The 12,370-nt window shown below is 53.0% G+C and overlaps 1 protein-coding gene across 1 annotated transcript in view; it reads right to left on the bottom strand.

Annotated features, from left to right (window-relative positions):
- The window catches only part of COL5A3 (collagen type V alpha 3 chain), a 38,565-nt gene that overhangs the window by 13,188 nt on the left and 13,007 nt on the right, over positions 1 to 12,370 (bottom strand). Inside the window, exons 18-42 of the mRNA XM_024746005.1 lie at positions 12,137 to 12,190; positions 11,731 to 11,775; positions 11,570 to 11,623; positions 11,343 to 11,387; positions 11,139 to 11,192; positions 10,951 to 10,995; positions 9,929 to 9,982; positions 9,782 to 9,826; positions 9,582 to 9,635; positions 7,696 to 7,740; positions 7,536 to 7,589; positions 7,299 to 7,406; positions 6,818 to 6,871; positions 4,293 to 4,346; positions 3,234 to 3,278; positions 3,007 to 3,060; positions 2,838 to 2,882; positions 2,396 to 2,449; positions 2,248 to 2,301; positions 2,065 to 2,118; positions 1,827 to 1,934; positions 1,564 to 1,653; positions 1,278 to 1,331; positions 308 to 415; positions 90 to 197 (exon numbers count right to left, since the gene is read on the bottom strand). Coding sequence (XP_024601773.1) covers positions 90 to 197; positions 308 to 415; positions 1,278 to 1,331; positions 1,564 to 1,653; positions 1,827 to 1,934; positions 2,065 to 2,118; positions 2,248 to 2,301; positions 2,396 to 2,449; positions 2,838 to 2,882; positions 3,007 to 3,060; positions 3,234 to 3,278; positions 4,293 to 4,346; positions 6,818 to 6,871; positions 7,299 to 7,406; positions 7,536 to 7,589; positions 7,696 to 7,740; positions 9,582 to 9,635; positions 9,782 to 9,826; positions 9,929 to 9,982; positions 10,951 to 10,995; positions 11,139 to 11,192; positions 11,343 to 11,387; positions 11,570 to 11,623; positions 11,731 to 11,775; positions 12,137 to 12,190 — 1,539 coding nt within the window. The remainder of the gene's footprint in view (positions 1 to 89; positions 198 to 307; positions 416 to 1,277; positions 1,332 to 1,563; positions 1,654 to 1,826; positions 1,935 to 2,064; positions 2,119 to 2,247; positions 2,302 to 2,395; positions 2,450 to 2,837; positions 2,883 to 3,006; positions 3,061 to 3,233; positions 3,279 to 4,292; positions 4,347 to 6,817; positions 6,872 to 7,298; positions 7,407 to 7,535; positions 7,590 to 7,695; positions 7,741 to 9,581; positions 9,636 to 9,781; positions 9,827 to 9,928; positions 9,983 to 10,950; positions 10,996 to 11,138; positions 11,193 to 11,342; positions 11,388 to 11,569; positions 11,624 to 11,730; positions 11,776 to 12,136; positions 12,191 to 12,370) is intronic.

Below are 12,370 nucleotides of genomic sequence, written 5' to 3'. Positions count from 1 at the left end.
CTGCAGAGGAAACAGGATGAGGGAGGATCATGCCTCCCTCTACCCCCATCCTCCCCCCAGCCCCTCCCCTTCCATGAACTCTCTCTCACCTTGTCCCCTTCCTCGCCAGAAGGCCCCACAGCTCCAGGGGATCCAGGAAGCCCCAGGGGCCCTGGGATCCCGTCTTTGCCAGTGGGACCAGGGGGGCCGCGTTCACCCTGATGGGCGGAGTGGAAAGGGGTATGTCGGGGCCAGGGGAGAAATGAGCTCCTGATATGTAGAGGGCTGGGTCTGGGGGATGCCTGGGGGATGGGGGGCAGGCACTTACCGGGGACCCCTTCTCGCCTGCAGGGCCAACAGGGCCTTGGCCTCCACTTTGGCCAGGAAGCCCAATGCCCCCTGGTGGGCCTACAGGACCGCGCTCCCCAGGGGAGCCCTGAAAACAGGGGTGAGGGGTCAGGGATAATAGCAGTAGTGGTAATTCTCATTTATTGGAGGGTTTTCAAGCAGTCAGGCCCTGAGTTAGGTGGTTACCAGCACATCCAATCTATTCCCCCAGACAGCAGCCAGAGGGCGCTGTGAACACCTGAGTCAGCGCACGTGCCTCCTCTCCCTGCCCACATCCCTCTGGGGCTCCCACCCCCACTTGTTGAAAAAAAGGTTTTCCTGGCAGCCCACAAGGTCCTGCACGACTATGCTCTCATCTCCTCCCACTCACCCTAGGCTCACTCCCCTCCAGCCACACGGCCCTCCTCACTGCTTCCTCCAGCCTCAGGACTTTGCACATGCCATTCCCTCTGCCTGGCACACTCTTCCGCCCAGACACCCACATGGCTCCTCCCTCAGTGCCTTCAGGTCTCAGCTCAAATGTCACCTTCTCAGGAGGCCTTCCCTGGCCTGCCTGTTTCAACGGCTCTCCCCTTCTCCCCTTTACTCTGCGCTATTTTGCCTTGTGGCATTCATCGCGGCTGATCTCTTATCTCCCTGGCTAGATCGTAGTAAACTCCAGGAGAAAGAAGGTTTTTAAACGCTGATGTCTGACAAGCAGGTAAGTATGTGCCCAACGGATCATCTCATTGAGATTTACGATCATCTAGGGGATGGGACTATTTTACAGACAAGGAAACGGAGGCTCGCACAGTGACACGACTGCCCAGCCAGTGAGCGGCAGAGTTGGCCGTGACCCCGACCTGTTTGGCTCCCCAAATAGCAGACTTGATGAGGAAACTACCCAGCTTCCCAGAAACCCTGAGACCCCTGCACCCTGCCCGCCACACAGCAGACGGGTTTACACTTACGTTAGCCCCGACGGGGCCGGGAGGGCCCTTGTCACCCTTCAAACCAGTAGGTCCCTGAGGAGGAGATGATTCACAGTCGAGAGACTCCCAGGGGTGCCCCCGGGTCCTGTCTTCACTCTGGGGGGCTCAGAGTTCCCACCCGCTTCCCGGCCACTGAGGTTCAGGGCTCTGTCTCTCCTGCAGCCATTACTTTACTATCACATTTGCCCCTCCCCGGGCCCCCCTTTCCTCCTCTGCTTCACAGCCCAGCCAGGCACATTCGGGAGGGGCTCCAAACGATACTCACTGGGTCCCCGGGGGCTCCTTGGGGACCAGGGAAGCCCCTGCGTCCAGGTGGCCCTTCCTTCCCAAAGGGTCCCAGTGGTCCCAGGTCCCCCTGGAGGAGTGCAGAAGAGGGAGGTCAGACTCCAGAGAAGAGGGCGTCTCCCCTCAATCTGTGAGTCTGGGCCCCCTGCCCCATGGTGTTGATTCTCAGCCTGGAGGTGCCGTGGGGATGTTGAGGGACCTTTGGGGTCACTTGATGAGATCTCCCGCGGGGCAGGGTCTCACCTTGGCCCCCTCTCTGCCTTCCAGGCCTGGAAGACCTTGTTCACCAGGAGATCCAGGGGGGCCTGGGGGCCCCCTCTCACCCAGAGGCCCTGCTTCTCCCGTCTTTCCCTGGAGAGGAAGAAGGCGCATCTTGAATGGAGGTGGCCTGGGGTGGGGGTCTGCCTGAGATCACCTCCCCCTCCCCCAAATATCCCCGAACTGGTGCAAAACTAGGGAGACCTGTGGGGTCCACTCTGACCTGAGGACCCACGACACCAGCTGGTCCAGGTGGGCCTGTCTGACCTTGGAAGCCCTGAGGAGAAACATTAAAAGGAGGTGTCATGAAAAAAAAACAAAAACAACAAAAAAATGGAGATGTCATGGAGGGGAAGAAATGGAGAGCCTAATGGGGTCATGGGTCAGAGGTCAAAGGGTTTCTCACCAATTCTCCTCTAGGTCCAGGGTGCCCACGTTGCCCGTCTTTCCCTTGGGGGCCCTGAGGGACAAGGTGGGAGAGAGTTGAGGCACAAACAAGGAGTCCCCCCACTGCCTGGCTCCCCCTTCCCCCCCAGCAGGGTGAGCTCACTTACAGGGGGACCCTTTGGTCCAGAGAACCCAGGAGGGCCTTGCAGACCTGGGAGGCCCTGAAATGGAAGCAGAAATCATTCACTCATCCCTCCCGCCTGCCCCTGAGTCCCACATAATGACAACAGCATGTTGGGTGCTTCCTGCAGGCCAGGCATGGGGTCAAGCATTCTATGCACAGGTTGTCACTTCATTCACCACCGCAGCCCTTTGGGATGGGGACTGCGGTTATTCCCATTCGATAGAGTTGGAAACTGAGGCACAGAGAGCTTAAGTGACTCACCCAAGGTCACACAGCAGGTGAATGGCAGAGCTAAGACATGAACTCACGGCTCTCTGACTTCAGAGGCTGTGCTTTTTCTGCATTCTGCATTATAATGTCTCCCCACCTTCTGGGCTTGTCTCCTACCCAGAATCACACACACACACACTCACTCACTCACTCACCTTTTCTCCAGGGAACCCAGGGGCTCCGTCCTGGCCCACATCACCCTAGGATAGAATGAATGAGACTCAGGCTGCAGAACGAACTCAACGAGGAGGTATTGGGTGGGACTTGGTGAGCCCGGGGCAGAGGGCCTGCTTGGGGGGGCCTGACCACCCACCCACCCCATACCTTGGGGCCTGGTTGCCCTGTGGCACCTGGTTGCCCCCTCTCTCCACGAGAGCCCTGAATAGAAAAGAAGCAAACATTGGAAGTGAGAGGGTGGGGGAGCCTAGGAGATGAGGATGAGTCCTCTGGGTCCCCCCACCATGACTACCTGAAGTAACCCAAACCCTCTTCCCGCCCACTTCTCCTCTCGCAGCCAGCCCCTCCTTCCAGCCCTGCCCCCATTTTCTTACTGGTGGTCCCCGCTCTCCTTCCAGGCCTGGCTGCCCAGCCTTCCCCTGGAATGTAAATTAGATGAGGGGGAAGCAGAAGAGGGTGATGGCGCAAATACATGACACAAACACACAAATGCACCCAGTCAGAGACCTGGCAAGATGCCTGCCCCACATTCATTTGCAAGCCTTTCACTCACACGCACGCATAAGTACAGCTTAGGGCTTCCCTGGTGGCGCAGTGGTTGAGAGTCCGCCTGCCGATGCAGGGGACACGGGTTCGTAAAAAAAAATAAGTACAGCTTACACGTGCAACTACGCAAAGATCACAGGCACCCGATTATATTATGATTGTACCTACAGCACGCATACAAGCACATTTGCTCACACAGACACTTATTTATCGCAGCTACATGGTATGCACACATGACTGCATGCCATCGCAGCATGCAGGGGGGGACCGCGGCTTCGAGATGACACTCGGAGCCTGTCATGTAATATGTCCCTTGCACACGTGTCTATCCAGTGTAAACACGTATGTGCATAGATCATGTGAGGACACGGTCCTGATAAACACAGCGGTATACAAACCCTCATGTGCGTGTACACAATGTCCATTTACACAGCTACAGGGCACACGTAGCGAAACAACGCATGCATGTATACACAATCCCCCAGGTGTGCAGAAACACACACATATGTGTATTTCCCTATTCTTTCACACACTTCGACATACCCCCTCACACATGTATGCCCAAAGTCACACAACGTACGTGCAGCTGGTGCCCTCGTTCACCCAGTCACAGGCCCCTAGGCTGCAGCACCCAGACCCCATCTAATCTGCACTGAAAGGCACACGGGATCCACATGCATACACAGACACGCAGGCACATTTGCTGTAATGCCAGGTGGGATCACCTACACGTGCCCTGCATTGTACATGGCAATATGTGTGCACACAAGTGCTTCCAGGCATAGACACAGCCACCTAGGGCCCCACGTGCTATCACGCACAGCCATACACTCTGTTCCTCTCATGCAAGCCCTTCCCTCTCCCCTGACCCCTGGATTGCGACTCACCCGCTTCCCTTTTTCTCCTAATGGTGCCAGGGGCCCGGGAAAACCAATAGATCCCTGAGCAAAGAGAATGAGAGAGAAGACGTGGGTGTGAGGAGTGGGTGACGTTAGCCCCTCACCCCATTCAGCCACCCCATCTTTTCAGGCATTTCCAGGCCAGTGATTCCAGAAAGTTCTTTGGCCCCTCCAGCCCCAGTGAGCAGCCCCTTCCTTGCTCACTGCATTCCAGCCACACTGGCCTCTTTAATGCTACTCAGATAGCAGTACATTCCTGCCTCAGGACCTTTACACTGGCTGCCTTTGCCTAAAATGCTCTTCTCTCAGATCCCCACAAAGCCAGCTACCCCTCATCATTTAAATCTCATTCAGACATCACCTCCTTCGAGAAGCCTTCTGCCATCATCCTGACCACCACATCCTCAAGTCATGCTCTGTTTATCACGTCCTATTTTGTTTCCCCTATAATATTTGTATTGAAATGACCTTGCTCATCTGTTTACTTATTCAATGACTAGGACATAATGCTCTGGTCTTACTCCCTACTGCCTGGCACATGGTGGTGGCTTACTCAATACTTGTTAATTAACTGCCTCCAGTACTTGCTTTCCTGCCCATCGTCCCTTGACCTGAGGGAAAACATCATACGCTCTGATATCCCCTCTCACCGCCCACTGTGTTTTGAATCCTAGATCCATCACTAAATTAGCTGTGTGGCCCTGGACAAATGGATTGACCCCTCTGAGCATCAGTCTCCTTTGTAGCCTGGGGATACCAACAATACCTCCTTTACAAGGTTTTCGTTAGGATTAAATGGGATATATATAGAAAGTGGGGTTTTTTTTTAAAGGTACTTGGCACATAGTATGTGCTCAAGAAATATTAGCTGTCTTTGTTATTCATGCTGATTATTAGTAAGTGCTATGGACTGAATGTTTGTGTCCTCCCAAAATTCATATGCTGAAGCCTCAGTCCCTAGTGTGATAATATTTGGAGGTTGGGCCTTTGGGAAGTAAGTAGGTCATGAGAGTGGGGCCCTCGTGAATGGGATTAGTGTCTTTATAAGAAGAAGAGGAGACTAGATCTCTCTCTCTCTATCTCTTTCCTTCTCCCTCTCCCCTATGTGAGGACAAAGACAGAAAATGTTCATCTACAAACCAGGAGAAAAGCCCTCACCAGAATCCAACCATGCTGGCACTCTGATCTCAGACTTCTGGTCTCCAGAACAAATTTCTGTGTTTAAATCACCCAGTCTAAGGTTTTTTTTTTTTTTTTTTTTTTTTTTTGCGGTACGTGGGCCTCTCACTGTTGTGGCCTCTCCCGTCGTGGAGCACAGGCTCTAGACGTGCAGGCTCAGCGGCCAGGGCTCACGGGCCCAGCCGCTCCACGGCATGTGGGATCTTCCCAGACCGGTGCACGAACCCGCGTCCCCTGCATCGGCAGGCGGACTCTCAACCGCTGCGCCACCAGGGAAGCCCCAGTCTAAGGTATTTTTACTCTAGCAACCCAAGCTGAATAAGACACTGGTCTCAACTAAGCCAACATATCAGGCCTCCTGTAAAGTATTCATTGCTTGTTGCCCAAGACGCACTGATCAGTCTTGGCTAGGAGGCTTTGTTCTAACTCCCATGAATTTCTGTTCCAACAGGCTGAGTTCTGCTCTTAGTTTTGATACCTTGAGTTAATCCCAAACCTATTTATGTCAGTTGCCCTTGCTACTGGGGTCATGTGACTTAATGAAACCTTACAAAAACTGATGAAATGTAGAAAAGGAAAAGAAAGATATCTGTAAAATCTAGGTTAAATGGAAAAGACTCAATGTAAAGGGAAGTCACTAAAAAAAAAACACTGTCAAATTAGGCATGGGCAAGATAACTGCTAGATCGAGATACCAAAAGTGTGGAACTCAAGAAGGATTCTGTACTCAGATTTCTTCCCAAGTGTCTTTGCGTTTCTGCTCCACTTTATGTAACAAAAAACTATAAATCATCAGTGATGTAATATGGGTGTGGTTTAGGCAGAAAGACATGTCTTACCAATAGCCTCATTCATCAAAACATTGGCAGCCAAACGTACAGTTTTACATAAGTACATTCTAAGTTATAATTAATTTAAGATATGTAAAATATGTATTTTTTATGATTCTCCTCCTTACTGACTTGTTTGAACCAACCTCAATCATACCAAATAAGAAGGACCCTACAGTTTTATTATCACCAAAATCATCAATTTTATCATAATCAAATTGATGAGGTAGATACTACTGGTATCTCCCTTTCGTAACTGAGAAAACGGGTTCAATAGACTTGTTCAAGATCATTTAGCAGGTAAGGTGTGACTTACTCAAGGTCACTTAGCAGATAAGGCTGAGTATTTGAGCCTAAGTTTGTCTGATGCCAAAGCCCACATCTTACACTTTCAATGCCCCATGGGGTGGACAGCTCACACCCTCAGACCACAGCCTGGACCCCCAGATGTTAGTCAGTCTCTGAACCCTGCCCTTGCCCACCACCCTCCTGCTAGCTTCTGACCTTAAGGCCTGGACGTCCTGGGTAACCTGGGAGACCCGGCACCCCAAGCTTGCCCTGCAGAGAGATTATGGGACAAAGGTCAGAGACTGCAACTTGGGGGTAAGTGGGGGAGGGGTAGGAAGGCTGGGGCATGGTTGCAGGGGTAGGAGGGGGGGGATTCAGGGAAACATGGGTTCAAGTCCTGGCCCCTGCCTGCTAGGGGTATGTCCTTGGGCAACTCATTCAACCATTCCAAATCTCAGTTTCTTTTTCTGTAAAATGGGGGTAAAAACGTCTGTTGCCTGTGGTGGTTATGAGGAGAAAAATAAGATAAAGTGCATGGAATTGCTCTGTAATGCTGAGCTGGGGAATTGAAGGAGCTGAGAGCCTCCTAAAGTTGGAGATAAAAGAGCAGAGGGCAGAAGGCAAAGGGCCAGGGAACACCTTGCCTGCAGGCTAGAAGCTGGGGTATAGACTAGAGGGGGTGACCAGGTCCACTCACCTTCTCCCCAGCTGAGCCTGGGGGCCCCTCCTCACCAGCAAGCCCCACCTGCCCCTTCTGCCCTTCAGGACCATCCTCTCCCCGAGGACCTGGGGGTCCGGGTTGCCCCTGGAATAGAAAAGGAGAAGCCCTGACATCAGTCCCTTTGTCATTCCTGTCTTTGCCCCAGTTCACCCCCTCCCTCTCTTTCCCAAGTCCCCTAGATCCACCAGACCCCTCCTCTGGAGGCCATCTTACCCAATCGCCTTTAAGCCCCACATCACCCTTGAAGCCTGGGAAGCCATCCTCTCCCTGGGTGGAAGATAGTACAGAGATCAGATGTCAGGCTTCAGGGAAGGGACACAGCCAGAGCCCCATTATTAGGGTTCCCCCCTCAAGGAATCCCCTCCCTTCTCACCTTCTCTCCTTTCTCCCCCTGGAGGCCCCGGTTGCCAGAGGTACCCTGAAAAATATAAAAGCTCTCAGGTCCCCCCTCCCCCCACTTAAGAAGGGCCCCAGACTCGGGCCCCGGACTCAGTCCCCTGCCCTGAAACAGCCAGGAGAGTCCCAAGCGGATGTCAGACTAGAGGAAGGGGGAGTGAGGGTCAGCCCCAGAGGAAATTATCTTTCCCCAAAGTCTGCTAGTATGGTGTGCAAGAGGCTGCCTCTCCCCCGCCCCTGCCCACTGGCAGCCTCCCAAGGTCATCTGTGTGGGGGAGTGCAGGGAAGGCCAAATTTCCAAGTAATTGATTCCCATCTCCCGGGGACACTGTGTCCACAGTTCCTTCTGGCAGCAGAAAGAGGATGAACATTCCAGGCCCCGGCTGCATTCTAAAGGCAAAGGAATGTTTCCCATTGTGCTGGCTACAATGCAACTCTGTGCTTGGCAACAAGGGGAGTCTGTGCTTGGCTACAGCAAGACTGCTCAGTGCAAGCCCAGATGCTGCCCAAGCCAAATTCTGGGCTTGGGCCACAAGAAAAGCTGCACTTGGCTACAGTGTTACTGAGCTCAGCCACTAAAATGAAATTGTACTTGGATACAATACAACTGTGTTTTCACAATAGCATGACTGTTTCCAGCCACAGGGAGACACGATATTAACCGAACTCAGTGACTACGACAAAATTATACTTGGATACAATATAACTCTGTGGTTTTTTTGTTTTTGGTTTTTTTTGTTTTTTTGGGGTACGCGGGCCTCTCACCGTTGTGGCCTCTCCCGTTGCGGAGCACAGGCTCCGGACGCCCAGGCTCAGCGGCCACGGCTCACGGGCCCAGCCGCTCCGCCGCATGTGGGATCCTCCCGGACCGGGGCACGAACCCGCGTCCCCTGCATCGGCAGGCGGACTCTCAACCACTGCGCCACCAGGGAAGCCCTAACTGTGTGTTTTGACAGTAGCATGACTGTCTCTAGCCACAGGGCAATTCATTGGCCACAATGTAACTGAGCTTGGCTACAATTGTTCTCTGGCCATGGCTACCACGTAACTAGACTCAGCGACAACATAGCCTTTGACTATATATAGAAAACCATGCCTGGCTACAATGGAACTCTGAGTTTGGACACCCACAGGATTTTGTGGCCAGCTACAATAGAACCACCTCCCTGGTTATAGTGTAACTAAGCTTGTCTATAATGCAAAAATAGGAGGAGCCAGCTCTTGGCTACCATCAAACTCTGTTTTTAGACTACAGGTGATAGATACCTGTACTTGGCTACAATGTAACTGGGCAGCTACCATACAGATGTGAATTCCAATGTCCCTGCACTTGGTCAACAGTGAATCTCTATTCAGTACAGCTCTCAGCTTGTCTTAGCATTTCTGGACTTGCAGATTGTATGGCTCTGGGCTTGAGCTTTCAAACAACCCTCTGCTTGATTACAGTGTGCTGACCTGGACCTGGATGTGACGTGTGTGCTCACAGTGAAATGGGTTCAGCCTCTAATGGGTTTACCTGTTCTCAACTACAAGGTGACAGCCATGCTCGACTGTTACGCTTTGGCTTTTCAGCTCCAGAGTAGCTATATATTGTCACTTCTACCACACCTTGCCTGGCAGACTGATTCCTCTCATCACACACACAGAAGTTTCTGATAGAGCTGGCTTCCAGAGGTCAACGCTGGTGAATCAACCCTATCCGCAGGGAATTCCCTGGCAGTCCAGTGGTTAGGGCTCCGCACTTTCACTGCCGAGGGCCTGGATTTGATGGCTGGTCGGGGAACTAAGGTCCCACAAGTCGCGCAGCACGGCCAAAAAAAAAAAAAAAAAAAACTCTATCTGCTGGCCCCAAGTATCACTTACCTTCACACCCCGAGGTCCAGGATAGCCCGGAGGGCCTGCCGACCCTGCTGGACCCTGAGATGGACATAAGATGAGTGCCATCCTGTTCTCCCCCCTCCATGTTCCCAGTGCCCTCACCTCTCTTCTCATTAATAGCCCCTGACTCCTGGCCCTGCCTGCCAACCCTCATCCCCAAATCAGCCCATCTCCAGGTCACTTACCTGGGCCCCTTTCTCTCCTGTTGCGCCCTCACGACCTGGGTGACCCTAGGAGATAAACATTCTAAGTTGTCCGAGACCTGATATGCCAACCAAATTCCCAAGCCTCCCCGCTTCTCCTTCCTCCTTCTCCCAGAATCTAGTTCTCACCGGAGGGCCATCAGATCCTGGGAGGCCTGGAATTCCTGGGTTCCCAGGGGGACCCTGAAAGAAGATGAGTAGTAGAAGACAGAGGGTCTCAGAGCCTGGCATTCCACCAGGAACGTCCCTACTCAGACATACAGCTACCTCAAGGTTAGAGAAAAAACAGATCCTACTGGCCAGGAAACCTATCCTCAGCTCTTCCAAACTTGCTGTGTGACCCTGGACAAGCTCTCTCTCCTCTCTGTGCCTCAGAAATCCTCTGCTTCTGGGAGGGCTGAGACAAGGGATGTAAAAACAGTGTGAGAGACATGCTGGGGTTGGGGGATCCCCAGCCACACCTCTTCCTTTAGAAGCACCTCCAACCCACAGCTCCACCTGAAGAGGTGTGGGTGTGGGCCTAGGCAGGCCTGAGGTGACCCCCTATGTCCTGCAAACCATTGACAAGTCCAGAGGCGGGCACTTGGCCCAGATAAGCCAATCAGATCCTCTCCTGAAATTTTGAGGTAACGGATATCTTGCCTCATAGAAACTATGACCAGATGGATTTGGATAAAGAAACTGTAAGGTCATAAGGAACTGGGGACTGAAATAGTGACAGCAGCACAAGGGTGTGTAGAAACAGAAGTTGGGGTAAGAACAGACTAAGATGGAAATAGAAAGAAGCCTGTTTTTCATGGGAGATGGAAACAGATGTGCAGAGGAAGAAAGATGACACCACAAGACCCGAGACAAATGGATTTCCTGGCCCCTGAGCCTTGGTAATATTTTTCTATGATTGGCTTCTGAGGGTTCCCCTCTCTCCTGACAATATCCCCATCTGATCTAGCCTTGGTGCAGTTCTGTTTCTGGCCATCAACCCCTCCCCAGCAATGACATTTGGTAACTCTGAGCTTATTTAGGGAATGCTGCAATTTGTCATTATCCAGGGCTTACAAAAGGGGCCCTGGTGGGAAGATTTTCCTGCAGGCAGAGTTGAAGGGAAAAGATGTTGGGGGAGGAGAGGGAAGGGAGGGAGAGTCGTCACTCACCTTCTCCCCAGGAGTGCCGATGGGTCCCTGGGGGCCGGGGATTCCCTGGAAATATTTTTTTAAAAGGGGAGAAGGAAAGCATGAGAAAGCAGCAGCAAGTACAGAGGCTGGGGAAGCCAGGAGTGGTCTATGACCTCAGCTGAGTACCACGACAACCCGCCCCCTCTGTCAGGAAAGATAGCTCAAACCTGGGACCCGGGATTTCCCTGCTGTCCTGGGGGGCCTGGTTCTCCTGGAGGACCCTGGGGAGAAAGTGAGGGTTCTGTGAAGCTGCAAGGGATTATGGTGTTGAGGTGTCAGGGAAGTTGAAATGGGGGATCATGGGAGTGGACAAGGATATGGGTGGTCCTAGGGTCAGAGTGTCAGAACGCATCAGGGATCAGAACACATACCACATTTCCTTTGGCACCTGGAGCACCGTCACTTCCAGCTACACCCTGGGGGAGGAGAGGGTGTGAGACCAGGGCAGCCCCACGTACAGGAGCCTGCGTTTGAGACACTGAGAGGCACAGGTGAAAAGGTGAGTGGACAGAGAATCCAGGCAACAGAAATGGACATGCAGAGGAGATAAAGGTGAGAAAAAGACAAGCAGGATGTAGAGAGACAGCAACATTCTCACCGGGCGTCCCAAGGGGCCAGGGGATCCTCTAGGGCCAATCAGTCCTCGGGGGCCCTGCAAGGAGGTAGGAACGTTATTCCAGCATCACTGCTCTGAAGTTCTATGAGTCCTGACTCCCTCCCCTGTGCCAGGCAAGGGGCCCAGGGGTCCCTGATACTCACCGGCTCCCCAGCCTGGCCGGTGGGCCCCGGAGGTCCCTCTGCTCCCTGTGGGAAAGCATATGACTTGGGGAGGGGGGAGGTATAACCCTCAGAGAATCACCTTCTCTCATATCGGCAGCCCCTTCCAGGGAATCTCAGAGTCAGAGTGTGTGGCAGGATCCAGCCAACTGCGTATATGTGATTTGATTCAGGCCCCTGACCCCAATCCTGGACCTGCAATCCTGGGTTTAACCTCTTAACTCTAGTCCTAACCCCACAATTCTCAGCCTGTCTCTTTGAGCCCCCCTGGGGTCTCCTGACTCTCCAGTGCAGACCTTCACCCCTCCCCCAGGTTCCTGAATGCTCTACTCCTCCTGTTCTGGCTTTCTAGCTTCCAAACCACCCCCTAACTCTCTTCCAAACTTACCTTCTCACCATCCTCTCCTGGGGGGCCAGGTTGCCCCACATGACCAAAGTCACCCTGGAGTGGGGAACACGGAGTGCAGTTCAGAGTCAACAAGTGGAGACCAGCCCCCAGGAAAGGAGATGGGGGATGAGGGGTGAGGACTCAGACCCAGGAACGGAGGCTCTGATATTGGGGGTGGGGAGGGTGTTATGAACATTGGGAGGGGGCTTGGAGATGGGGGAGGGGTCCCACACA

This window comes from Neophocaena asiaeorientalis, unplaced genomic scaffold (genome assembly GCF_003031525.2).
Source record: "Neophocaena asiaeorientalis asiaeorientalis breed wild unplaced genomic scaffold, Neophocaena_asiaeorientalis_V1.1 scaffold357, whole genome shotgun sequence".
NCBI classification, from domain to species: domain Eukaryota; kingdom Metazoa; phylum Chordata; class Mammalia; order Artiodactyla; family Phocoenidae; genus Neophocaena; species Neophocaena asiaeorientalis.
The sequence above is the reverse complement of the archived record's forward strand: the minus strand, read 5'-3'. Positions and strand labels throughout refer to the sequence as shown.